General features: G+C 41.4%; 2 protein-coding genes across 7 annotated transcripts; one reads left to right on the top strand and one right to left on the bottom strand.

The window, feature by feature from the left end:
- Positions 1-19: 19 nt before the first annotated feature.
- On the bottom strand, positions 20-24,165 carry trim33 (tripartite motif containing 33). 6 transcript variants are annotated; one of them, XM_049755356.2, is made up of 21 exons: positions 23,551-24,164; positions 16,317-16,435; positions 15,214-15,361; positions 13,848-13,980; positions 13,511-13,627; positions 13,262-13,376; positions 12,839-12,985; positions 12,070-12,187; positions 10,931-11,226; positions 10,638-10,832; positions 7,351-7,407; positions 6,939-7,139; positions 5,471-5,603; positions 5,201-5,264; positions 4,330-4,480; positions 3,534-3,817; positions 3,318-3,429; positions 3,165-3,239; positions 2,690-2,842; positions 1,622-1,672; positions 20-634 (listed from the first exon to the last, which is right to left on the bottom strand). In XM_049755356.2, the coding sequence occupies exons 1-21, from the start codon at positions 24,101-24,103 to the stop codon at positions 398-400; spliced, it is 3,459 nt and encodes a 1,152-aa protein (XP_049611313.1). In that variant the 5' UTR covers positions 24,104-24,164; the 3' UTR covers positions 20-397. The 6 variants fall into 6 exon arrangements, with proteins under 6 accessions (XP_049611313.1, XP_049611314.1, XP_049611317.1 ...); XM_049755357.2 differs by having other exon boundaries at positions 4,330-4,474; XM_049755360.2 differs by lacking the exon at positions 12,839-12,985 and having other exon boundaries at positions 23,551-24,165.
- Positions 24,166-24,670: 505 nt separating this feature from the next.
- On the top strand, positions 24,671-26,787 carry bcas2 (BCAS2 pre-mRNA processing factor). The gene is made up of 7 exons (XM_049755378.1): positions 24,671-24,872; positions 25,470-25,562; positions 25,645-25,715; positions 25,820-25,981; positions 26,074-26,124; positions 26,204-26,284; positions 26,363-26,787. Exons 1-7 carry the CDS (start codon positions 24,780-24,782, stop codon positions 26,487-26,489), a joined length of 678 nt encoding a protein of 225 aa, XP_049611335.1. The 5' UTR covers positions 24,671-24,779; the 3' UTR covers positions 26,490-26,787.
- The last annotated feature ends 58 nt before the right edge of the window (positions 26,788-26,845 follow it).

Here is a 26,845-nt window from a genome sequence, read left to right as displayed (position 1 = left end):
CAAAGGGATTCACAAGCTCAATTTCACAACATATATTTCCTTTAATATATTTTTTCAGTTGAAGATGCACCCAATCGAGAATACTGCAGGAATACCTCCATTCAGTGTGCTGGATTTTAATATACACTCAAAGTGATCAAGTATACTGTACACTTGAAAGATTCCAAGTTATAAACTAAGATACGGTATATATTTGTTACTCAGGTCAGGGAAGGGCTGTTTTATAAACAAATTGTCACAACATATATACAAATGAAAAAGCTTGTTCTTCAAAAGAAGAAAAAAAAGAAAAAGAAAATGCAAGTCCTTGACAACTGTCCAAAATAATCCAACTTGAAAATCTGAATAGGCAAACTGTGAAATGTTCATGAAACCAGAAAGAAAACAGCTTCTCTTCTCACTTGATGTGGAAAACCTTGTCATCTGTTTTTAACCGTTTACTTCGGGGAATGAAGTCATCGTCAGAGTCCTCTGTTTCCTCCTCCTCTCGCTCCCTCTCCTTCTCCTTCTCATTTGTGTCCCCGGCTTCCCCCTCAGGCGGTTCAGGGAAGCTCTGTCCCGGGAAGATCTCCTGCAGCTTTTCCTCAAAGTAGACACTCACCGCCTTACCAGAGACGGCCATCTCTGATCCGTCCTGCCAAGGAAGGAGGAGAAAGAAGTCGAGGAGACGGGGATAGAATGGGTTGAAGAGGAGGAGACAAATTAGATGAGGTTAAAAGTTGTGCTGTTGGGGCAGCCCTGGCTCAACCTTGCTGTACAGAGCACTATCTTGCCACTGCATGTCACCACATCCCAACTCTCTGTGGCTCCAGGAAACATTACTGCAATTCAGCCACTGTGTTTGCATGCAGTTATGCGCGCTGACAGTGGAGGTCTGTTTTTTCTTGGACTACTTGTCTACTACGTCAATCCACGGCCTCAGCGACCATTGGTGGGTCTCTGTCCCCATTGGCATGCACCTGCTACCATTTATTGTGCAATTAGAAAAAAAAACTTTTAAGTAATCCAAAATACTGGCACAAAATCAAAAGTAAAAAATAAAAACAATATGGCTCTCTGAACAGCTCAATTCTTTTTTTTTTTCTCAAATCCAACCTGGGTCATTTTCATATGTTGTTTAAGATGGGATACGTATCTAGTTTTTTGCAATGCAACCGCAGCCTGAATGGCCAGGTTCGATATATCGAATACATTTTGGTTCAGAGTTAAGATTACTAAATGGATGTAGACATCTATGTACTAAATGTAAAATTATTCATAGATTATAAGCTATCTGATAAAATACACAGTGTATGTGTGTAAGTGTCTACGTGTGTATATACGTATGTATCCACTGCCATCTATTAATTGCACATGTGTAAGTGAGAGTTAATATTGTTGAAATTGTACTAAATTTGTTCAGAAATTTCAGATTGCTCAGTTGAAACTTCTGGACTGGTCAATTTATCACCTAGTAGACAATAAAAATCCAACATTATTATTATTATTAGAAATATTTGCACTTAAGAAGTCAATCAGCATGTTTGAAATAAATTAAACTGAACTGAACAAAACCAAAAATATTTCTTGAAGCCTCAGCGGGTGGGGACAGGACATCTTTGCTCTATTTTGAACATCTTACCTGCGTATTAATCGCTTTCTCCTCAGCATAAACTTGGATTATTCGAGACATCTAAAAAGGGGCAATAACATTACAACACAGACAGTCAAGTAGCAGGGGGAGAAAAGATGTCAGAGCATAGGCAGATAGAGTGGAAGTCTGTGTATGGGTGACTGTCGAAGCTATCCCCTCATCATTCAGGCAGGAAAAGAAACATCCCCGTGAGTGTCATGATTGTAAACACACAAACGTACGCGGGAGATGTGATTTCTCAAAAAAAAATAAAACATGCTTTAAAGTGCACTTGTGTTTGGACAATATCGTCAAGAATGCATTTACCACTACGATACTGGTATCAGGTACAATAGAACTGCTAACATGTCTAACAAAAACCTTGTGAGTCTTAAGAATGTAAGACTTCATCTTATTTATACCACTTCCTTGTTGCAAGATGTGTTTTCACTAACTTTGATATTTTCAAGTTTTTTTTTTCCTCACTAAAAACCCATAAAGATAAAGTAAATACTTATAACTTTGTTTTGGGGCTGGAATCAAGTAACTGAATCTTCATTCATTTCAATTGGAACATTACTTTGATTTGTGAGAGTTTTGAGTTTAAAACAAGATCACAGAACAAATTAAATAAATTTGGACCCAAGGTTTTTCAAATGGGGGGAGTGAATTTTGGACAAATCGGAGGTTAACTAGCATCCCTGAACGCACCTGTAGTTTGTGTGCAATGTACGTTCCATACCATCAACCGTTCTATTCTGAATCAATGTAATAATATACGTATGCTTTCTATCCTAATTATCGTTGTCCGTTTTTTGTGGCGTATTCTCTCCCTCTGCTACTGCAATTTTTAACAACATGCAAGTTTTAAGATAGTAATGTTTGTCTGTGGCCCCAGGAAGGTAACAAAGATGTCAGCAAAGTACTCAATAGACACCGTTAAATTTCCAACTGCATATCTAAATATAATTGAACCCTGGGAGCTGTTCAGCTAACCTTTTGTGACAATTCAAGACATGCAAGCACACTCACACCAGATGTTATTCCCAAAGCCGGTGAAAAAGTCATGGTGCGCACCTCATTGTACTTTGCGCAGTTTTGGAAGATCGTGCGCATGTCACACACAAACTCCTGGATGGACTTGTAGTACTGGGCGTCTCGTAGTTGCAGCTTTTTCTTCACTTTCTTCAAGTCCATAGGGTGCTTGATGATTCTGTAGTAGTTTGGCACCTAAATTAAAGAAACAAAAAAAAAAAACGTACAACAGCTAAACTCCTGGTGGAAACCTGTGGACTGCAGCGTTGCATCAAGAGAAAATACATTCCCAATGACAATACAAGTATAGTGTTTTAAACTACCTTGGCATAAAAGAAAACAATGTGATCTTGCTTTGGTGAATACAATTATAACTACTCGTATCAGATTGTGGAAATTGACTAAGATTGGGTTAACATTCACCAAATGCTTTGAACATTAAAAACAAAACAAAAAAGAACCACACTGAATTGTATTCTTAAACGTGGGTGTGCTTGAGTCATGCAGGTCAACTTACAGAGTTCGGGACAGGGTCCCGGAAGCCCACACTCAGCTCATGACAGAAGATATACAATAGGAGGCGCTCACATTTCTACAGAGAGGTAAGAAAAGAATTCAGTTTGTCAGTCAAGATGATCAAGCTCAGTGCAGGTGTGCTTGCTGTACTCACCCTCTGGTCCTCAGGATTAAGAACACCATCTCCACCGACTTTCCTATTGTCGTCACAGTACTCTATCTCAGGATTCGAAATACTCCGGCAGAATGTACACAGAAAATCCCCCCTGAGAAAGATTCACCCAAAAACAAAAAACATAACTCAAGCGAACAGTGGAAGTTTGAGAGTGCAGAACTCAACCATGCCCAGTCTTCTTTGATGATAACTCACTTGGGGAAGATTTTGATGGTGGGCACATGGCATTTCATGTGGAACACTTTGGGACAGCGGTCGCAGCACAGCAAGTCGCCGCCATTGATGCAAACAGCACACCAGTCTTCATTAGGGTCATCATCTTTCCCATCAGGATTGCCTGTCGCAGATGATGCCCCCTGTCCTTTGGACCCACATCCGTTGGTTAGCTGTGTACCACAGCCGTTAAGCCCAGAGCAAGAGGACCCAGACTGGAGCTCCGATTTAATATTTTCTCTTGAGTTGCTCAGAGGACTGTTCATCTGTAGGGAGCAGAAAGGCAGATTTTGGTCTCATTATATGTACACCAAAACAAATGTCTGACAAAACATGTAATATTCTAAATTGGACAGCATCTAATTTGAGGGTTTCTTGGAAAACATTTGAAAACTAAATACAGCCCTTTGGCTGTCGATACATTTATTGATTCATGAGCTAAACTTCACATGTTTTGCAGTGAGTCATGTTTCCACTCACATTTGACTCATGAATCATGATGCATAAAATCACAAAACCTTGATTCAGGGCCCTTAAACTGAATGTCAAGAATGTTTTTTTTTTCTAAGAAAACATCTATTCTTCAAGAACAGTGTATAATCTTCAATTATGTTCTTCTGCACATGTAAAATGCACTCTCGAGCAACTGAAACAGATCCCTGGAAAAATTACAAAGTAGCTGAAATGGGTTGATGCCTTGCTCAAGGGCACCTCACCAGTACACAGAAAGCAGACTAGCATCTCTATCAACAACTACACTAGATGCCATTCTCCGTACCATGCAAGCACTCCTCCCAGAGTCTTGACCTTGCTCCACCTTTGTAGAAGAACTCGGACACCTGTAACTGTCATCTGTACCAGGCTCTTGTTTGACCCGAACAGGTTCCACAGTGCCTCCACCTTCTGGTGTTCTCCCTGCAGAGCTACAACTTGAAGAGAGCAGTAGAGAACAAACCGCCTTAAGTTACAAAATGCCAAATGAGAAGATAATCAAACTTGACTATCAAGAGGGTTGGCTATTGATTTTCCACAGGGGCTGTGAAGAATTCCAGAGGCCAGGCCCATGCCATACTATTTTGCTTAATATAAATTTAATGTGGGCGGCACACTGGCTCGCACGTCCCGCCTCACAGTTCAGAGGTGCAGGGTTTGATTAAGGCTCCAAATTTCAGTAAGATTATTTTAGTTCTGCATTTTTTTATGCAACATTGAAAACAGTCATATATTGTGACTGATTTTAAAGAGGAAAATATTGACTTTCAAATTGGGTTCCCATTTGCAGTTTTGTTGTGTTTCGCTGTTCCCGCCCTCGTAGTACATCTACAATGTGTTTCTCTACAGCGTTTTATTGCCCGCAGCAACCGCTAACTTTTCTAGCCTTTATGAGTTGGGATACATAAATCATTATTAGGGCAACCCCCCTTGCCCTCTTCCCACCACCATGCAGGAAATATTGTTGCTGACAAAAATCATTGTATGCATTGTGGTTAGTTGCTTTTAATAAAAAATACAGAGTAGAAGGGTGGAAAAAAAAAAACTCCACAAACTTTTAAAGGGCCAATCCATGACGCAGTATGGGTCAATAATGGCCTGCTGGCCACAGTTTTCCGAGATCTGCAAAATGAAGTGATGCCGCAGTGACACCTCACCTGCCTCTGCTGCCTGTGCTGGATGTGCTAGAGGGTCGCGCTGGTGTGTGTGCATTTGAAAGACCTGCAGAAGCAAATGGTGTGACATAAAATCGGCTGTTAAATAGTATATGAATTGAGTCCAAGGTACAAAAATTGTATAATAATAAGATAATAAGATAAGATATTCCTTTGTTTGTCCAACACAGTGAAATTCCACATCCAGAAATCTTCCTAATTTGAGTTGATGACCCATATGAAAGCATTATTAATATGAAAGAACTTGGGTACCTGACGATCCAGGCGAGTGTAGAGAAAGTCCAGGGGAAGGGTTCATGTCCAACGAACCCAACTGCTGTTGTGTGCTGGCTGTGATGTAGCGAGTCAGGAGGTGGCCAAGGTTGCTCGAACCCGCATCCTCTAGCTATCAAACAAATATACAGTTGCGTTAAACTTTGTTGGTGTTGCAGATAAATTCAGATGAAATATTAAAAGTAGATTTACTTAGTCAGATAATTGGCAACGAAGGATAAAGGAAGGTTGAATAGTGGACATTATGCCTATCAATGAACAGACAGATACGGACGGTGTCTACGAAGGCAGAAGTTCTTTTTTGAGGAAATAAACACACTAAAACACATTTTGTTTGATTTATTTGGAATATTGCTATAATCTGGACATAAATTTACGGATTTACTTATTACCATATTTTCTGCACCATAAGGCACCCACTTCGGGTTAAAAGGCGCAGACTCAATTGCGGTACTCTGACTTATTTATCACTCATTAGTCATCTTTATAGATCATGTTGTTATATTTTAGTGCTTTAGTGATGGGAGACAGCGGGATGTGTTAGGGTAGTGTGTTGGTTTAGGTGTGTTTCTACCCAATGACAGGTGATTTAAGGTTAGGAATGTGCTGTTGTGAATGGCTTCGGACTTCCTTCCACACTCAATGGAGTGGTCCGTTTTTTTATAGGTATGTTTTTATCTGGTATGTGGTGGGTGTAGGGGGGTTCAGTGGTGATATGCCTGGGCAGATTCCTCTGAAGGTAGATTAGAGTAATCCCTCGCTACTCCGCGCTTCAGCTATTGAGGCCTCACTCTATCGCAGATTTTTTTTTTAAACAAATATTGCAAATAGATTTAGTGCATCGCGGAGCACATTCCTAACCCTGAATCACCGGTCATTGGGTAGAAACACACTAAAACCAACACACTAACCCTAACACCCCCCGCTCTGTCTTCCATTACTAAAGCACTAAAATTTTACAACATGATCTACAAAGAAGACAAATGAGTTATAAATAAGTCTGAGTAAGACAGCCGAAAAAGACTCTGAGGTCCCCAAACTGACGCACCACATTATAGGGCACATGCATGCCATGCTTTCGAGAAAAACCCTAACCTGAAATCATCAGGTGTGCCTTATGGTGCGGGAAATACGATGTTAATACCACACTTGCGGTATACATGGTAAACGCTTACAAGGCAGCACATCAAAATATTTACACCTGTAATTGTGGTAAATAAACTATTAGTTAATGCTTTGTTTGCCTTCATCTTACTATCCTATAATGTATAATACATTTGATGTGGTTTATTATAATAAAGATTAATTAATGGATTGTGCTTGTTGAAACATACTACATCAGAACAGGACACAGGAAAAAATAATTGCATATTAAATGGCTTTTTCATTATTTTCCAAAATCATTCAGCTTTAGCTTGCTTGAGAACAAAATCATTGTAACACACACCTGAATGGGCGGGATCTCCGGTAGACAGGGCAAGTTCTCTGGGTTGGTGACTGAAGGGATGAGCTCAATGGGACTGATGACAGGGTTCGCAGGGCCTTGATGAGAATGTGGTCCTGCCATGCTGGCGCTGGTGGGACTCGTGGGGTTTGCAGTGTGGCCCGACGCCACTGGGAAGGGGCCTGCATGGCCTGGGTTGGAATGCTGAATAAAAACCAGGAGGGAATTCAGGGAGAATTTGGAGACAGAGGATAGGGAGAAATGTGGGGAAAACACAAAAGGAGGTCACTCAGTGAGTGTTGCTAAAACATTCAATTTAAGTTTGCTGTGTGAGGGTGGTTGCCAATCATGCATTTGGATGACAAACATGCTACACAAAATGCACGAATGACAAAGTAGGAAAAAGGTACCAAACCCCAGATTGCAGTAAGAAACGAAACCTTTGGTGGCTCATCTCAGATTCTAACGACATCTGGACACAGAAACAAACATGGTGGGGTATAGTGGAGGTTTCTCTGACCAACCGTAGTCTTACATGCAGTAAGTATGTCTGCATTTTAATACAGCATACCTATTGGCTGCCTTGAAAATTGACTGGTTCCGGACTCAGAAAAGTTATGGTTGATCAATATGCATATAATAAATGCATATCAGTAGAATTGCATGCATAAGGTAAAATGCAAACACCTTGACTCTCATTAATAAAACATGAGTATTGGGCAAAAAAAATGAGTATGATGTTTCCACTACATTAATCTACTATCATTGTTTTTTTAAACTAGCGGTTATTGTGGATGACAAACATGTTACACAAAATGTACAAATTTTGGGATTCAGTACTTGGCATTATATTAATTTGATAGCATGGTCAGGGTAAATTAACTTTAGAAAATTTGATTAGTTATACTACATTGTAGACGCCAGCTGCTCAGCTCCCGCTTTGCTTGCATTCTTTTCAGCTGATAACAGCTTTGTTTTTTCTCTCCCTGGACTTTTCCTAGATAGTTTTTAAAATGGAGCAGCTATATTACGGTTTCAATTACTTTTACAGTTGGTGGAAGCCATCTTTCAGCATTTTCTGTTACCTCGTCGCGATAACATAAGCACGGCCCGCCGATTGGCACAAGACTATTAGCAACAAGGCTAGATAAAGGCAATACCCCCGTCTCCACTGACTAATACCACAAACTCCTTCAGATGTATTTGTGGAGGTGCATGGGCAATCAGGCAACGAGACCATGCTACCAATGTCTCCAAACAGTGGACAAGGGCATGCTAACAGACAGGTAGCTCCATCCACCAGCCCTTCTTGGAATTTGCTGGGAGCCACTTAACACCCGACCGCCAAAAAAATGAATCAGGGATCCCGTTAGCTCACGCAAGAGGTCGCATCTACACAAAGAAATAAGTCTTGGACTTTGGTACCACCTAGGAAAGGGAACCATATTATGGACAACAAAGACGAAACACGGGCATTGTTTCTCAGGGCACTGTGAGAAACTCAGAAGCAGGTTTACCTTACTGTCACCTGACCAGCAACCTTGTAAATACTTTTAGTTCTGAAGTTCTAACTTTAATGGTTTCCAGTGCCCCAAATGAGACCAAAGATTTATCAGTGAGGAAAAACCATGGACTTTAACCTACGCTGGTTACCGCTCAGAAAAGAGTATGAGGGCAAGAAGGGTGCAGGTGGGGCAAAACCAAACACCAGATACATTACGACATACTATACAAAGACAGTCTTCACATCTACAACCTGGAATTAAGATCAAGATTAGGGGATGTTGTTAATATTTGTCAATTATGGGCATGTGAAGTTGTTTCTGTGATTAAATTTGACTAGAATAATTTAATGATGTCTTTAAAGGCCTAGAGACACCGATATATGTACAAATCGGTTTTAGTTAGCTTATGGGCTTATAAATATAAATTGACGATCGAAACAACGAAAAGGAAGCTGTTGCTCTGAAATATTTTATTTAAATTTGCCGCGCAGACGAGTTTGACTGCACCGAGCCGCCAGCTGGAAGTGACGTCTCATGACGTCCCAAGTTGTACGCGTTTAGCTTCAGTGAATGTAAACAAAAAGAGAAGAGGGGCCAGCGCGGAGACGTCGGGCCAGGCTTGCGGCCAACTCAGCTCGCCCAGCCGTGCCTTCCATTCTCCTGGCGTACGTTCGTTCGCGGGACGACAAGATGGGTTGCGTTCGCCTGATAGGATCCACGAACCGGACAGCGCGTGCCTGCTGTGTGCTCGTGTTCACAGTGGCCTGGTTGACTGTCATCTTTCCGGACTCTGCTGTGCATCGGGATCGGCTAGCGTGCTATCACTCTTATTGTTCATCTTCTTGTTTTATTTTTCCTGTGTTGTTTACTTGTATGTGCGTTGTGAACTCTGTCTTATCTTTCCGGACTCTGCTGTGCATCGGGAGCGGCTAGCGTGCTATCACTCTTATTGTTCATCTTCTTGTTTTATTTTTCCTGTGTTGTTTACTTGTATGTGCGTCGTGAACTCTGTCTTATCTTTCCGGACTCTGCTGTGCATCGGGAGCGGCTAGCGTGCTATCACTCTTATTGTTCATCTTCTTGTTTTATTTTTCCTGTGTTGTTTACTTGTATGTGCGTTGTGAACTCTGTCTTATCTTTCCGGACTCTGCTGTGCATCGGGAGCGGCTAGCGTGCTATCACTCTTATTGTTCATCTTTTATTTTTCCTGTGTTGTTTACTTGTATGTGCGTTGTGAACGCTGTCGTGACACCCTGGGATAGTGAGAAACGTAATTTCGATCTCTTTGTGTGTCTTGACATGCGGAGGAATTGACAATAAAGGAGACTTTGAGACTTTGACTTTGAAAAGTATGTTGAAGCGTGACGGGAGGGGCACAATTCAGAAAACGTGCTCAGCTCGACGAAAAAATGCGATTTAAGCAATAAAATTACAAATGCGCCTAGAACCTAAACCAAACGCTGCAGATGTTCATTTCTCCATGCGCAGTGGTCAACTCGGCACTCTAAAGCCGCCAAGAGCACTTTTTACTATGCCAACCTAACCAGAGTGACGGGAGGGGCACAACTCAGAAAATGTGCTCAGCTCAGCCCAAGTGAACAGCTAGATTCATCATATTCTGCGTCAAAAGAGGTTTCTGAATCGGATAAAATGATGCTAATATTGCCGCTAGAAACGGAGCTGTCGCTATCATCTGCCATGTTGTTTGGGTTTGTTGACATCCAGATGTACAACTTGTGACGACGTCACAGTAATGGCGCCGCCAGTTTGGCTTCGTGCGGGACCCGATCGATAAACTGGCATTTCATTTCAGCTTTATTCTTAGTAATCGGTGTCCATTTTTAATTTCCAATGTGGCAAATGTGTTCACTTTATACATTCTATCAAATTCCGATCTAATTGAAAAAAAAGGGATGTCTCTAGGCCTTTAAAGCTCAGATGGAAATGCTGCCACCAGAGTCCTTACAAACAGCAGGAGCATTACAAAAAACATGGCCGCGCACCATGTTAGCCAGGCTAGCTAGCCAGCTAGAGTTGCGGCACTAAAGCTTCTTGCACAACTGTCAGAAACACACACACACACACACACACACATACATACAAAAGAGCACACACACAAAAAAAAGAGCACACACACGCAAAAAAGAGAAGACTGAAAAAAACTGATTTGTGTGAGTGTGTGCGCGTGAACACTGACTTGCCGCTGCAGGTGAGGCTGCATCATGGTGGGATACTGTTGTCCATTGTGTCTCGGCTGACCTGCTGCTATACGGCCCTGTGGTGGGCCCGGTAGACGCATATTGTGGGACGAGGAATACATGGAGGGAACAGGCCCGCCATTTAGGACCATTTGACTTCTTGGGTGCTGCTGCAAACTGATGAGCCTGGGAGGCTGGTCAGAAAGTGAGATTAGGAATGAGATGTAGAATGCATGGAGATTTCTGACAGTTTTGCATTATGATGGTTGCTCATAGTAACACTTTAAATCACCTGCTGCTGAACCATGGATGGGACCATCTGTCTGTTATGTTGCTGGGGCATTTGTGAAGCGAGGCGCAACTGTTGCTGCATCTGCTGCTGCTGTTGTTGCTGCTGCTGCTGCTGGAGATGTTGCTGCTTCTGTGCAAAGGCTGCCTGCTGCATGTGCTGTAGACGAAGCTGGGCCAAATTGATCTGACCTTGAGTTTGACCATGTTGACCATGGCCTGGTGAAATTGGAGCACCACCACCCATCATACTGGGTGGATGTGCAGGCGGTGGTAGCGGCTTCTCGATTACCAGATTACCTAGAATTGGAAAAAGTATTACTCACAGAACGGATGCATACCAAATCCATTTATTGCAAACGTTGCTTCCTAGCTACCATAAATATTGGGACGTCGACATAATCCACCCCATTATGGATTTAGAATGAACTGCACAAGATGTGCTTTAACTGCAGATTTTCAGCTTTGATTTGAGGATATTTACATCTGAATCCGAATGATGTAGGAATTACAACAATTTGGAAGTATGTGTCCCACTTTTTGCAAGACCAAAAACAATGGGACAAATTAAACCTGCATTGTCCGTTTGCATGCAGATGCCATATTTTTCAGATTACATGTCGCTCGTGAGTATAGGTCGCACCAGTCAAAAAATGCATTATAAATACGAAAAAACATTTAGCTCGCTTTGGCATGTGAGTCGCTTTTAGGGGGGATTTATTTGACAAAAATTGAGAGTAGAGCTCAGACGCGCCTCAAAATACCCGTTTCCTGATAGTGAGGACGCTTGGAAATATACTTTTGAGTGTGCACTGCATCACTCCAACCATTTGGAAACGCAGAGTGTTGTTCAAATGTGTCATTCGGTTATTCAAAGTGCCCAAAAAAGGAGTGCATGCAGTGTGGCATGCAACACAAGGAAAGGAAAGAGTTTGTGCATGAGCTGCTGACTGCTTTATAACACAGGCTGTGTTAGAAAATTAATGGGAGTGCTCTACTTCTCTGAACACAAACACACAGAGTGGTGTCAGTGAATTTCCAAAAGTGCTGGTTGTTTCTGTGTTTGGTGGAAGTAAATTTAAGAGTCACAATCACAATCAAAACTTTAAAATTCCACCACCATATGTGAAATATGGTCCGTACCTAGATTTACCACATTTTTGGCCCAGAAGGTTGGGTCACAGAAAAATCGCACTTCTCTGTTGGACACAGGCACTGGGTCCAATTTTGCCTTATAGAGCTGGCGGAGCTGGAATAGAATCTGTAAACACAAACACACACAAACACACAGGACTAAGTAGTTGATCTGACTCCACAATCCTATTAAAAACTAACAAGCTTCTTTCTTGGCCAACATTCAACTTCAAGAGTGATGGGCAACTGCCACTTCCTGGGCCGCCTGCAGACTACGCTCAACCTCAGAGTGGTCCTTTTTTAATACTACAAACATTTTCGGAACTGTATCTGACCAGTTTTAAGTTGCAACTGTGGAGAAATTGCGTGTTAAGTCTAATAGGGTGAATGAAAACTTGTGGAATGCTACGGAATGATCTAAAATGACACTGAACAACAGGTAATCTTACACAATGACTGGGAATAAGCTGGGAATGTTGAAGTTGGAATGGTACAAATTGTTAAAAAATGTACAAACTGAAATTTTTGGCTCTTGAATATTTTGTGAATTTAGTGAATGGGAAAAATACAAAAAGTGAAATGGCTTTAATGACTGAGGAAGTTGGAAGTCGAATAATACAGTAGTAAGCGAGAAAACCCAGTAAGCGAGAAAAACCAGAAAGGGAGAAAAACCAGAAAGGGAGAAAAACCAGTGAGCGTGAAAAAACAGTAAGCAATTTTTTTTTTTTTTTTTAAACCCAGTAAGCGATACATACAAACATGCTGATCAACAACATACCGGCCTCTTGCTATACAGCAGTGCTGTGCTGCTGCCATTCGAGATGGCCCATTGGCAAAAGTTCAGCGCATGGTGGATCTGCTGAGCGAGCTGGGTGATATCCTTATGCTGGGCTACCAGCCTGGCAGTGCGCTCTTTGGTCACATTCTAGCCACAAGAGTAAATATTTCATAATAAAAGTACAGTTGTAAAATGGGCGCAGAGGAGGGTTAGAGCGGCAATACAGAAAGCCCATAAGACCCTCATTTTAATCCACAGCAGCAACAAAAAAGTACATTTAACTTAATAAATTTCACAAAATAAATAACTATTTACAATTTACAGGGAAAAAAGGTCCAGCAACATTTACCCTTCAAATGTGTGCAAGTAGCTAAAAGATATCAAAGATCATTTAAGGTTAAGATTTATCAGATAAATCCTTACCTCCAGCTGCTGTAGTAAAGACTTGCCCTTTTTGTTAATTTCATTTATCAAAGTAAACACTGCAATCTTGATCTCATGCTCAACCTTTCTATGGGATTCAGTCAGCTCTTTTAACCTGGATTTTAAAAATCACACACAAAATATCTTAGGTCAACCAGGTAATTCTTGTTGATTAGTAGGTCACTATCATAGGAATTTACAAATCCGTGTCAATAGACAGACAGCAAGTAAGAGTTCACACTCACTCACCTGTTTTGTACTTCAGATACTGAGAAATTGACATGGGTTTTCTTCTCTTTTATTTTCATCATGGTTGTCTCAATGATACCTTTGTGGTTAAGAAAAGCTTCCTCCAAGAACTGATACCTAAAAATAGGAGTTGGTGATATGGGCATATATATCTCGATTATCAAATTTTTCAATAACGATAATATAACAATGTCTACAAAAAGTTGCTGTTCATCTATTCTCGTTATTAATGCCTTATTTCTGGTGGCCATTTGGATGGCAGTCATGATTAAAATTGTGACCTGACCATTCCGCGAGTGATTACACGCTGACGAGGCTGTCAGAAGTGATTGGCTACCTATGCTCCTTGTGCTCCTGCAGCTGGCAGTCCCGGCAAGTCAGAATGTCACAGCTCTCACAGAAAAGCTTGAGTGGCTCTTGCTTGTGGATGGGACAAAAAAACAGCCTCTGTCCAGATGCGCCCACAGACTCTGGGAACATAGTGGAGAAGATATCTGTGAATGAACTGGTGATAGAAAGTGCTCCATCAGCCCTAACTGGGGGACAGATATAGGCATGAAGTATCAATATTTTTATGTTCATCTGAAGAAAGATATGTTGTGCAGCTGATGCTACATACTGAAGGCACGGACATAAATAATAGTGATGTCTCAATCAAGATTTTGGGTTTTTTGATACGGTTCGATTTTTTTATGGCACGCTTGTGCCAGATATTGACACCCCCCCCGCCCCCCCAACCCTAAGGTGTGGAAGCAATCATATATAGATTAAAAGGATTATGTGTTTTGTTACACTTAAAACACATCGAACGATACGTATTGTTTAGTTGTTTTTAACAGAGCTACACTGAGTCAGACCAAAATAACATATACTTTAATCTTTTGCATCTTAAGTCTTAGTAAAACTCAACTTAAACCGTACATTAATAAAAAAGCTTGAGCACGCTCGCGGCACTTGTACAGATTCATTAGTGCCGTCCCTGAAATGTAATGTCGGGAAGCTATGAAATTGCTCCATGAGAATAGGCTTGTTTGCACCAAATGTGAAATCGCTCCACAAGAAATTGCTTGTTTGCAGCAAATGCGTGTCAATGTTTGACTATCATTTTGTTGTAGTGAAAAATAATCCCACACAGCAGACATGTTGGCGTTAGGATTTAGGTCAGCCGTAACGCGTGCCGACGCTGCAAAAACACATGACAAGCATTATCGGGTTCATCCCGTGACTCAAACAGATTATGTCCGATGCTTACAAAAGATTGGGTGCCCATACAGATACATCAGATCGGGACATTCACATATTTGCAGATTTTTCGGTTAATTTTTTCCCAATATTTTTAAAATATTTTGTTTTATTTTTTTGCATGGGTTTTTTGGGGCCCCTTAACCAATGCATTTGAATGAATTTGGTGACTGTAATTGTGCTTTCAATTGTGTATCAGACCAGCACAACTGCGATGCGACCCTCATGAACATTAAGGCTTTAGATATTGGATGGATGGTAAACATTTACTTAATCTAAGTATTGACAAGTGTTTGACTATATTGTTTGTTTGTTTGTCTGTTTTTTGCAATAATACCATACTGTGGCCTTACTACTGTGAGGATAGCCATACCATGAAACTTTAATATGTGTCAATTAATTACAGCCATTTGAGTGGGACCATTTTAGGTGGGTACAATTAACATATTTTAAGATGTTACCTGTGTTAGGATCCTCTTTAGTGCGAATCTTGTGGTCTTTGGTAATTTTGACCCTCTGGTGCGCCTCCACACAAGTAATACACAGCCATTCTCCACACTCCACGCAAAAGCCTATGGTTCCAGCATTGTCCTCGCAACTTGTGCATACCTAGAAACAATAGAATTCAGGTCAAATACATGGTAAAACGGCGGGATTCATAAAGCAAAAAATTATTTTGCCCTTTGGCGACATCCGCATTTTTGTTTTAAATAATTTTTTGCGTTAAATTTTTTTACCCCTCAATATATTTCGATGAGCATCAATTGTGCACAAATTCTTACTATTCTTGGGCCAGCCTAGTTCTTGTCACCTGTAAATAGCAGGGGTCCATTGAACCCGTAAAAAATTCAGATGAAACAAATCTCACCCATGGGGTTGTGTGAAAAAAACATTGTCATATGTTATTGGTTTTGTTTTTATATAAAAAAAAAAAAAAAGGCATCAACCCGCATTCCAAGGGTCTGTGTTATTGACAACCTTCACATGGTGCATCCAGGCATGTCTCAGGCGCCAAGGACGACATTAAGGATTAGGGACACATTCGGGGAAGCCAATGCAATCTATACCACATGAACTGACAAGGTCCCATTTTCAAGACCAAATCAATAAAATTTGTGTAACAAATCAAGATATTACATCATCAGTTGTAGAAAGGCAGGCACACTTGTATGGGTTGCAATCATTTTAGATTAGCCTCTAAAAGTTGTGTAGTCTATGTTCACAGTTTTACAAGTGTTTTTTTTTTTTTTTTTAATTCAGTAATGTTGGGTATAATAAGAATTTTTGTTTATGTACAGTACGTATATATAATGTGTGTATAGAAACACTTGTATGAATTGGAAGACATCAGTTATAGGCTAATATCTCACCATTACATCGCATTTTTTTGTTAACAGTAAAGTTTAGAGAAATAAGCAGACAAAGATTAAGTTGCTTCGTTTCATATATGGCGGGTGGACAGGCACTTAAGATGCTCTACTAGTTGTATACAATTATCAATTTTCCATGTCACATTTAAGATTTATTATTGGTGTTGACAAAGAGGAGGCTTTTCTTAACTCACCTGTGCAGCCTTTTCATCTGATTTACTGGTCGCCTCTGGAGTATCTTTAACAAAGTAGTTGTCAACAATATCAACTTCTTTGTAGTCCTGGTGGCACACTGAGCATCGCATAACGTTGACTGAGGACAGAAATGAGAATAAAGGAGTGTGATGAGTGTGATTTAGGTCAACTGAGGTTAAAAAGGCATTCGAGTGCAGGGGGCTGCGAGCACATAGGCTGAGGCTCAAGCCACCGGGCCTCCCCACGCTACCGTTGTCCCACGCCTTTCCAAACCATCGCGGCGCATTGCGTGCCTGGCCGGGGGAACAGCGTGCCCCGAGGCGTGGGTCACCGCAGTGGGCAGCCACGGCACCCACTGGGTTGAAGCCCGCACGGACTGCGCCCCACCGGTTTACCTTTAAATGGATTCACACCGTCGTCAATCTTTCTCGAACATTTCATGAGATTTTACGCTTGGGTAACGTTAATAGGTAATTCAATCTATCAGGTGTGGCGTTCAAATCGCTAATTACATTAATCAATACGCTGCGCTTCATGCGAATAATTGTATTAAGACAGTAGAACTGACACTTATTTTACATTAAATATTAAACCTCACATGTTTTGAAAGTAAAAGCCAATAAACAAATCCATAATCCCCCATTTTTGCCAACAACCAGAGTGAGGTGGTTTGAGCCAGACAGAACCGGTTGTAGTAGCCCACAGCCAGTTTGTGGAAGTGCCATCTGCTTGGGTCCCTGTATGATTGAGTGTGAAGCACGTGCACGCGTGCAGGCGCACATCCACACAGGCACATATACAGTTCTCCAAAACTATTTGGAAAAAAGTTCCTATATCACTGAAGTTTCAAAGTCCTTCCTTACGTCTGTCCGTCCACCCGTCCGTCCGTCCGTCCGCCTTTCCGCCCGCCCTTCCGTCCGCCCGCCCGCCCGTCCACCCATCCATCCAGATCCATCCACCCAACCCATCCATCCATCCATTCATCCACCCAACCCATCCATCCATCCATCCATCCATCCATCCATCCATCCATCATCTGAACCGCTTAGCCTGGTGCACACCGAATGTTGCCAGCCAATCGAAGGGCACACAGACAAACAACTCAGAATCACACCTATTGACAATTTTAAATGTACGATTTAATGTGTTAATTAAAATATATCTCATAACTTATCTCAACCTTGGTGTCTCTCACACACGCATACCTTCGCCGAGAGCAGTTGCTTGTGGGGCTAAAGAGGTGGCAGGGGTTGTCACACGTCCACATTTGAGTTGTCTGTCAGGCACGGTACCTCGTTTTAACACAATGCTCCTCAGTTTTAGTACAAGGTAGCCCTTTGTTCCTCAGAATGCCTCAGAGTGCCACAAAAATGTGGAAATAAGGGGTCTTGAAATAAATAGCTTTTTTTTGTTTATAAGATCAAACAAAACAGTTAAAATCACATTCTCTCATTCCGACCTATTGATGATGGGTGGGCGGGACATGTCTGTTCCTGTTTGCGACAAATAACTTCATAAAGGACGTTCTGTGCTGTTAGGCACTGCCTCTGGCAGTCAGCAGGGATAAAATAGATCAATCTACTGTTTTATTAGGGGCAATTAATTGTTATTGGGGGGCATAAATAATTTTAATGGGGGGGTTCATAAATAATTCCTAAAGAATAGGACCAAGGTAAAACAATTTATACCCTGCCCCTAAGCTTTAAGCCTTACTACCTTTTAGGGATGTGTATTGTTAAAATTTTAACAATACTACTATTAACGAAACTACTTACTGATCCAGTACTTTATCGGTATTCTTATCAGAACTTAAGTTTCAAAAAGGCCCAAAACATATTAGAATTAAATAAGCCGTATCATATCACTTTGCACTGTTAAAATGTTGGTATCATGACAACCCCAGTTGAGACTGAAAAGCGTTCTGAGAACCGAGTGGTGCGATATCATTTGATACGCCTGTACTGTGTTACTGCATTCTGTTCATCGGCGTCATATCTAAAAAAAAAGGGGAAAAAAATAAAGGATGTATACTTGCTCTTTATTTATAGTACATTTTGGCGTTGACAAAAAAAGTCAGCCTCATGAAAATCGTTTGAGAATTGAGCAGGGTATGGCTACTTTTCAATGCACAGCCTTTGGTTTTGAACTAGTGATGGCAAAATGAAGCCGTATGAACCACTGAAGCTTTCCAGCCAGTTGTTTTGCACATGGTTCAAAATGTCATGGTGCTTCATATGCTCTGGCACCGTCAGGTGGTCAACAAAACCAAGCGGTAAAATATACTGTATGAAATCAGATTGCAGGCCAAATAGTGACAAGATGACCAATATTTAAGTTTTAGCAATTGGTGTATAGTGCAAACACTTACTAGAAATAGAAAATTGCAGGTAGAATCTTTTAGTATAAATACCGTATTTTCCGGACTATAAGTCGCTCCGGAGTACGAGTCGCACCAGCCATAAAATGCCCCAAAAAGTGAAAAAACAACAACATATAAATCGCTCCGGAGTATAAGTCGCATATTGGGGGGCAATTTATTCGACAAAATCCCACACCAAAAACAGTCATGAACAAGCAACAACAGGCTAAACGATAGCAACAACAGGCTAAACGATAGCAACAACAGGCTAAACGATAGGTATGCTAACGTGACAAACACAAACAAAGAGCTGAGAATGGGCCTGACGTAACATATAGAGTGATTAAGGACAACTATTACATGAATAACATGTTTATAAAAACCATCGGTGTCACTCCAATTCATTAAATCCATCGATCGTTCGATACGATAGCAACAGGCTAAACGATAGGTATGCTAACGTGACAACTCTTTGTCCTCCGTGATCACCACTAATGATGCCGGTAGTCCTTACGTGGGTACGTTTGTCCTTTATGTAAACAACCGCCGCGCCACGGACGTCACTTGAAATAGTAATCCATTGGTACATCACGGTTCTCCAAACTTTCTTTCTGCTGCTCGATTACTGTTTTCAGCTGCATATTTTACAACTTGAAGTTTGTAACCTGCAAAATATGAGTTTCTTTTTGGTGCCATTTTTCTTAAGCCCACCCAGTTGATGAGTCACGGCCAACGGTGAAATTTAGAGCGCCCTCATCCAGTTTCGTCTGAAAATATATTTTTTTTTCAGATGTAGTTTTTTGTTTTGTTTATTTGGTTGTTTGATCAAAGTCTGCTTTATTGTCGATTTTTTTCATATACCAAGACACACAAAGAGATTGAAATTACGTTCCCACTATCCCTCGGTGAGATAGCACACATATGCATACAAGCAACACAAAAAACCCCAAGAAGGCACAAACAATGAATGAATAAAAGTGTTGAATAAATGATAAATAAACAAATAACAATAAATATAAGAGGAGCAAAAATGGAGCAAGTGTACATACAGCAGACAGTGGACTTGGATATGGTGTTTTAAAGTGTTAATTGCTTTATTTGATGTTTTCTCTATTTTTTATGTTTTGAATATGTTCAAGCTAAAGATATAAAAGCGTGAAGTGATCAATTATACTAAAAATAACATGGGAAGTGGTCAACTATACTTGTAAGTGATGTCTTGAGCAAGTAAAAATTTGTGGAAAAAAAACATATAAGTGGCGGCTCGGTGGCGCACTGGGTAGCACGTCCGCCTCACAGTTAGGAGGGTGCGGGTTCGATTCCACCTCCGGCCCTCCCTGTGTGGAGTTTGCATGTTCTCCCCGGGCCCGCGTGGGTTTTCTCCGGGCACTCCGGTTTCCTCCCACATTCCAAAAACATGCTTGGTAGGCTGATTGAAGACTCCAAATTGTCCCTAGGTGTGAGTGTGAGTGCGATTGGTTGTCTGTCTCTGTGTGCCCTGCGATTGGCTGGCAACCAGTTCAGGGTGTCCCCCGCCGACTGCCCGATGACGGCTGGGATAGGCTCCAGCACGCCCGCGACCCCCGTGGGGACTAAGCGGTTCAGAAAATGGATGGATGGATGGAAAACATATAAGTCGCTCCTGAGTATAAGTCGCCCCCCCACCACCCAAACTATGAAAAAAAAAACCGATTTATAGTCCGGAAATTACGGTAAGTACAAGTTTCAAATCATTAATTTTATGATGGGGATCGCTTGACACTCCAATTTTTTTTTTTCTCGCAGAGTGACTAACTCGCAAAGCTCACAACAAACACTGACAACACCCACAAAGCAGCACGAGGTCTCTAGTGTTAGTAACCATACGCTGAATGAACCAACGACGTCATCTGCACAATCTGAGGCCTCGTCTATCACCGGTCACGTGATTTCCTTGATAAACAATCATTTGGTACGTCCACTCTTGCTCAATACATGCTCCAAAGCATCAGCACATTTCATAACATCACTAATTTGAACAAACATGAATGCCATCAATCCACCTCCCTGTGTGGAGTTTGCATGTTCTCTCCGTGCTCACTTGGGTTTTCTTTCACTCCGGTTTCCTCACACATCCCAAAAACATTCTTGGTAGGCCGATTGAACACTCTAAATTGTCCCTAGGTGTGAGTGCGAGTGGGAATGGTTGTTCGTCTCTGTGTGCCCTGCGATTGGCTGGCAACCGGTTCAGGGTATCCCCCCCCCCCCTACTGCCCGATGACTGCTGGGATAGGCTCCAGCACGCCTGCGATGGATGGATGGATGGGTGGATGGGTGGATGGGTGGATGGGTGGATGGATGGATGGATGGATGGATGGATGGATGGATGGATGGATGGATGGATGGATGGATGGATGGATGGATGGATGGATGGATGGATGGATGGATGGATGGATGGATGGATGGATGCCATCTGAGCACTAGCATTAGCATTTGTTGCGCTCAACTCGGCAGTGAAAGTTTCAATGGCCACAAAGAGTTTGAGAATGGGTGGTGGGTTGCTGTCTGGACTTGTTGACATTCAAGTTTGACTGCTGTAGTAATCTCATTAGTCAGCCTTATATTTATTTATTCATGTATTTACTGTAATGAGTGAAATTGCTGCACCAGCAGTGCACTATAAAGTTAGTTAGTTAGTTAGTTAGTTAGTTAGTTAGTTAGTTAGTTAGTTAGTTAGTTAGTTAGTTAGTTAGTTAGTTAGTCAGACAGCAATGTCCAATCAGAAAGCAGTGTGGAAGCACGGTGGGGACTAATCATAAAATAGTTATTAAAAAATTGTCGTGTGCCCCAGGCTTTAGTTATTTGAATTAGGATACTACATATTAGTCAACATGTCAGCAGAAGCATCAATGCGAATTTGCCGGCTTTAGCATAGCTTGATTTCATCCATTTTCCAAAGGCAGGTAAGATCAACAAGCATCAGCTAAGACAATGAACAGATGAAATATACACAATACATGTAGACATTTCACAGACAACGTACAACCAGCAAATGCTTATTTTTGTTAGACGCTCCACCGAAGCACTATAGTTATACGTTAACCTTCGCTCAATGTTCATATGTAGAGTACACGATACTGTGTGGTCAACTAATACTCTTTTAGTGTACGAGTAGGCTCATTCTTGCCACGACCTTTCAAATATTACTCGACAGTTTGTGACTAGGGCCGAATTGGGAAATTTACTCTTATGCCCATCTGGTGTTTTTGTTGCAGTATAGTGCACTTTGTTCTCATTCATTCAAACACATTGGCACTCATAGCCTGAGGGTTGTTCCTTCTATGTTTTTTTTTTTTTTTTTTTTTTTTTTTTACATGTCATAAGCAAACAGTAACTGTATCATAATTTGTACATTTTCTTCACACAATTTGTCCTATTCTTGAAAAAAAAAAAAGGTTAGAAATTTAACAATCACTTTTTAAAATTTGAAAAATAGAACTGTAACAAATGAATCTTTTGTGCAAGAAAAAAATGGTAATTGTGGCTCTAAAATGCTGATTTGACACAGAGGCCACAAGCCACGTGATTGATATCGGCGATCACACTCATTGACGATCGTATCGGTAGTGTAAAACCCTGTTCGGAACATCCATAACAATAATAATAATAATATACTTATCATTTTTAAATTATACACGGGCACTGGTTAACACTGGTTAGTACGTCCGCTTCCCGGTTAAGAGGTTTGATTCCACCTTCCGGCCCTCCCCATGTGGAATTTTGATGTTCTCCCCATGGCCGTATGGGTTTTCTTCGGTTTCCTCCCACATTCCCAAAAACACGCATGGCAGGCCGACTGAACACTCCAAATTGCCTGTAGGTGTGAGTGCGGCTGGTTGTTCTTCTCTCGGTCGGTACAAGTGCCGCCTGTTGCTGGGGACGATGCCCGGAGTGCCTTCGGGATTGCGACTCCAACTCTCTCAAAATTGATTAAACTGTCACCGTTGTTTGTATTCAAATCAAACTGTTAAAACATATGATAACTAAATCAACTTGGCATTGCTGTATTGAAAACAAGTTGATATAAATTGTTATGCAAACTTCCAGTTTTAAGCAGTATTCAACTCATATTCAAACTTCCAGTTTATTTGTTATTGCTGTATTGAAATCATATTCAAACTTCCACTTTAATTGTTATTGCTGTATGGAAATCATGTTATCCTGGTCAAATTTCAAAATTCTTTTATGATTATGGTACTATTATAAGTAGTACTGTAGTAATGTAGATTGTGTGTCTGGCAGTCAAACCTTCGTTGTAATCGGGACAGGACTAGAGAAACAGAATTGCTTCAATCCACTTTCCTTTTTGACAAGTCATATAAAACAAAATGTGAAATGAAGTTGTAATAAGTGTGTTGTACTTGCCGAAATAAACCAAATCAAATAATTATCCGCAACAATTACTTTATTGGGGCGTGGGGGGTGGCTTGTAATGACGCCTGTCTCCGTGCTGAATAAAAATGAAAGTATTCCGCATCCAAGCTTGCATTACGATAGATATAGCTTAACTAAAGCTGTTTTCTACTCTGTATTCACTAAAAAATTGTTTATATTCTACATTACAGGAATGAAAAGCATAAACAGATCATGACAATCAAGATGCAAGCTAGCTTGACTTCGGCTATTCGACTGGTGGAGACGAGCAGTGAGTCTACGTTGATATACGTACTGTCCATTCGTTACCATTGTTCTGTGGTCAAGATCAAAACTACCATGATACGCGTGACAACAACTAGCTGAAGATGATTGAACAATGATAAGCAGTTAACATTTTTATGAGTCAAAGAAGCAACCGGTTCCACTTGGCGCGCGGTGGAATAAATGGGAAAACTCACCAATTTGTGTGTTGATTTGCCCGTGTGGTCCCTTCACCTGCACGCTGACCTGTCTGTCAGGTTGCGGGAGACATTTCAGGCAAAATGAGTGCAGGCAAGGTAGAAGTTTTGGGTCGCTTTCTCGGCTCTGAAGATTTTGTTTACACACTGCGCACGTATCCAATAAATTAATGGGAGTCTGAACCGGTGTGATTGCCGGGACCGTGGGGGGTGGGGACATTTCCGAGGCAAGCGCGCTGCCTATGGTATCGACAACGACCGGGGCTTCGGCGGGACTCGGTTCGGCGTTGCTAGGGCTGGCATCCATGGGGCTAGCGGTAACCCTGCCGCTAACATTGCTGGTGCTAACCTCATCGCCTCCTTCGCCGGTGGCTGTTGTCGCCTCGTGAGCGGGACCACGCGGCTCGGTATTTTCCGTTTTTTTTGTCTCGCCCTCTACGGCTGCAGGTGCAATTTCGGGTTGGGTCTCCGGCTGTACGTTGCCTTGAGGTGAAGGAGGAAGCCCTGGGTTTAGGGACGGTTCCGTATCACCGACGCCTTTGTTATCCGCCATCTTCCTTCCTCGTTGAACCGCTTGGACGTCCGACGTGACTTGTCAAACCACGACTACGTCCATGCGTCATGACGTCACAGTTAGAACCTCGTGAGCTTCCGTTTTTCTGACGCTCTTCATCCATGTATGACATTTCAAACAGACGTACGTCGACATTACGTGTCACTTCGTTTTTAACGTCATGGCACATACATCATGCTCGCAGCATAATGATGACAAATGGCAAAAACCTTTATTTCTATGAATTCAATAACACACAGTGACGAATTTGCAAATCAGGCCAGTGCAGTACCTGAAATGTCCACTAGAGAGCGCTCTTCCTGCGACTGTTGGTACGCCAATGCGTTATCATTCCTAATGTCTGGAAAATCTATTAAGGTTTAATAGGAAAGATATAATTACTCCCTATGTATGTAAGGTAAGCGTATTTCCGGATTTTATTTTGTTCCAGCCATTAAATTACAGAAAGCATATACGTATGTTATGCTAAGTGGTAGGTCCACACCTTTGTGTTTTCTGTACAGTAGGCGGCGGTATGAACCAAAGATATGTAATCGATCAGTAAATTAAAAGACGACGAAGAAGAATAAACCGGAAATACACTCGCGTCAAAAAAAAGCGGCGCACATTATCTAGAGATTCTTATTGTTTATTGAGCAATTGTGTTTTGTTTAACATGTCTGGGACTGCCTCAGTTGCCGGTGAAGTGTTTGTTGATGCATTACCTTATTTTGATCAAGGTTACGATGCCGCCGGTGTCAGAGAAGCTGTGAGTAAAATCTACTGTAAACGGAGACCAACTATGCTAAAGCTGTGCATGTGCTCAGATTCGATAAAATTTATAAGCGTACATTCGATCATGCCAAGTAGTTTAGTATAACATCAATATTGTTGTTTTTTTTATCAGCGAGGCCAATATAACTGAAAAGTGTTTGAATAACAAACACGTTTTTCAAGTTTTGTCAATATATAAATACTTTTAAAAACGGACAATAATTACACTTTGTCTAAAACTCAAAACAATTGAATTTTCTGTGATTAGTTTTTAAGAACATGAATAAAGCTGAGACCTTGAGGCATCGCAATTGTGAGGACCGAATTATAACGCGACACCACACAAAAAAGCGCACGATTTCACAAGCTGAGTAAGCAACACAGTTAATGAATGAAAAGAAACCCACCTTTCAACAATTTTGGGGGGTAAAGTTATTCCATTGGTACCTGCAGAAAAGTACTGCATCAAATAAAAAACGAGGCAAATAAGGGGTTTCCTCTGTATATCTAAATATAGATTTTGAAAACCTATTTTAACCACCCACAGCAATTTTTTCTGAGAGGGGCTGTGTTTGTGATCTGTGTTTCTCAGGCTGCAGCATTGGTGGAGGAGGAGACGAGAAGATATAGACCGACCAAGAACTACCTGAGCTATCTGCCCACTCCAGACTTTTCTGCTTTCGAGGTAACAAAACACCCGAGGGCCCTAAAATTGTCTTCAAAGCTCCTGCAGTGACAAAAGTAAAAACCTCTCGTCACCCCCCCAGACAGAAATTATGAAGAATGAATTTGATCGCCTCGCAGCGCGACAACCCATGGAGCTCCTGAGCATGAAGAGGTGGGTTTTGCACTGTTGTGGAAATAAAAATATTCTGATCAAGAATTTCTGAAAAAAATCTTTGAAGACACAAAACTTAATGTGATGTCGACATTTCTCTGAAGGTATGAGCTGCCAGCACCCTCTGCAGGTCAGAAGAATGACATTACAGCTTGGCAGGAGTGTGTAAACAACTCCATGGCTCAGCTGGAGCATCAAGCGGTTCGTATCGAGAACTTGGAGCTCATGTCGCAATACGGAACCAATGCATGGAAAGTCTACAATGAGTACGTGATGGTCACCTCTCTCTATTGACAGCTTTGAAATTTGATCTAAAAGTGGTTAACCAGGACTTTCCTTATTCTTCCTCTTCCTTCAGTAACCTGGCTTTCATGATCGAGATAGCACAAAAGGAACTTCAGAAATTCAGGTGAACAGTCGCCTGAAAAGATTTTTAGTCAATGAAGGCATACATGTTTATCAGTTCATTTGACTTCTGTCACACATAGGAAACAAATTCAAGCTTTGAATTGGCAGCGGAAAAATGACCAGTTAGCCGGAGGAGCTAAACTGCGAGAGCTGGAGTCAAAGTATGTGACCCATTTGAGTGAAATTCATTTCTTTGTATCTTAGTTGGCTAAGATTTGACATATCTTGTCCCTCAACAGCTGGGTCTCGCTGGTCAGCAAGAACTACGAGATCGAGCGGGCCATCGTACATCTAGAAAATGAAATCGGTCAGCTCAGGCAGCAGCAGGGGGACGAGAACAAGGAGAACATTAGACAAGATTTCTGACGTCCTCCCGCAATGACCTTCAAATTTGTTAATTGTTTGTCAGATGCGTCACATTTTTTTACAATGACCAAATCAGACTGGAATAAAGCAAACATTTGGACAGGTGAATCCTTCTCAAGAACAGACCGAGGAGAGAAGTTTACAATGGTGGATGACTTCATATTTCCAGCCAAGAGCAGATCTGAATTGTGACACTGAGCCGGACTGTTCATTTCTTGTCACTTTGCCTCTCACTAGCAGCTCTTTTCAACAGTTTTATTTTATGGCATTTTAATAAAGTCAACATTTATTTCCTAAAGTGGTCATTTTTCATATTACTGTTTCATGTGTTTTAAAAAAGCCAGTTGGAAGACTGG

Source organism: Syngnathus scovelli, chromosome 2 (assembly GCF_024217435.2).
Source record: "Syngnathus scovelli strain Florida chromosome 2, RoL_Ssco_1.2, whole genome shotgun sequence".
Taxonomy (NCBI): domain Eukaryota; kingdom Metazoa; phylum Chordata; class Actinopteri; order Syngnathiformes; family Syngnathidae; genus Syngnathus; species Syngnathus scovelli.
The sequence above is the reverse complement of the archived record's forward strand: the minus strand, read 5'-3'. Positions and strand labels throughout refer to the sequence as shown.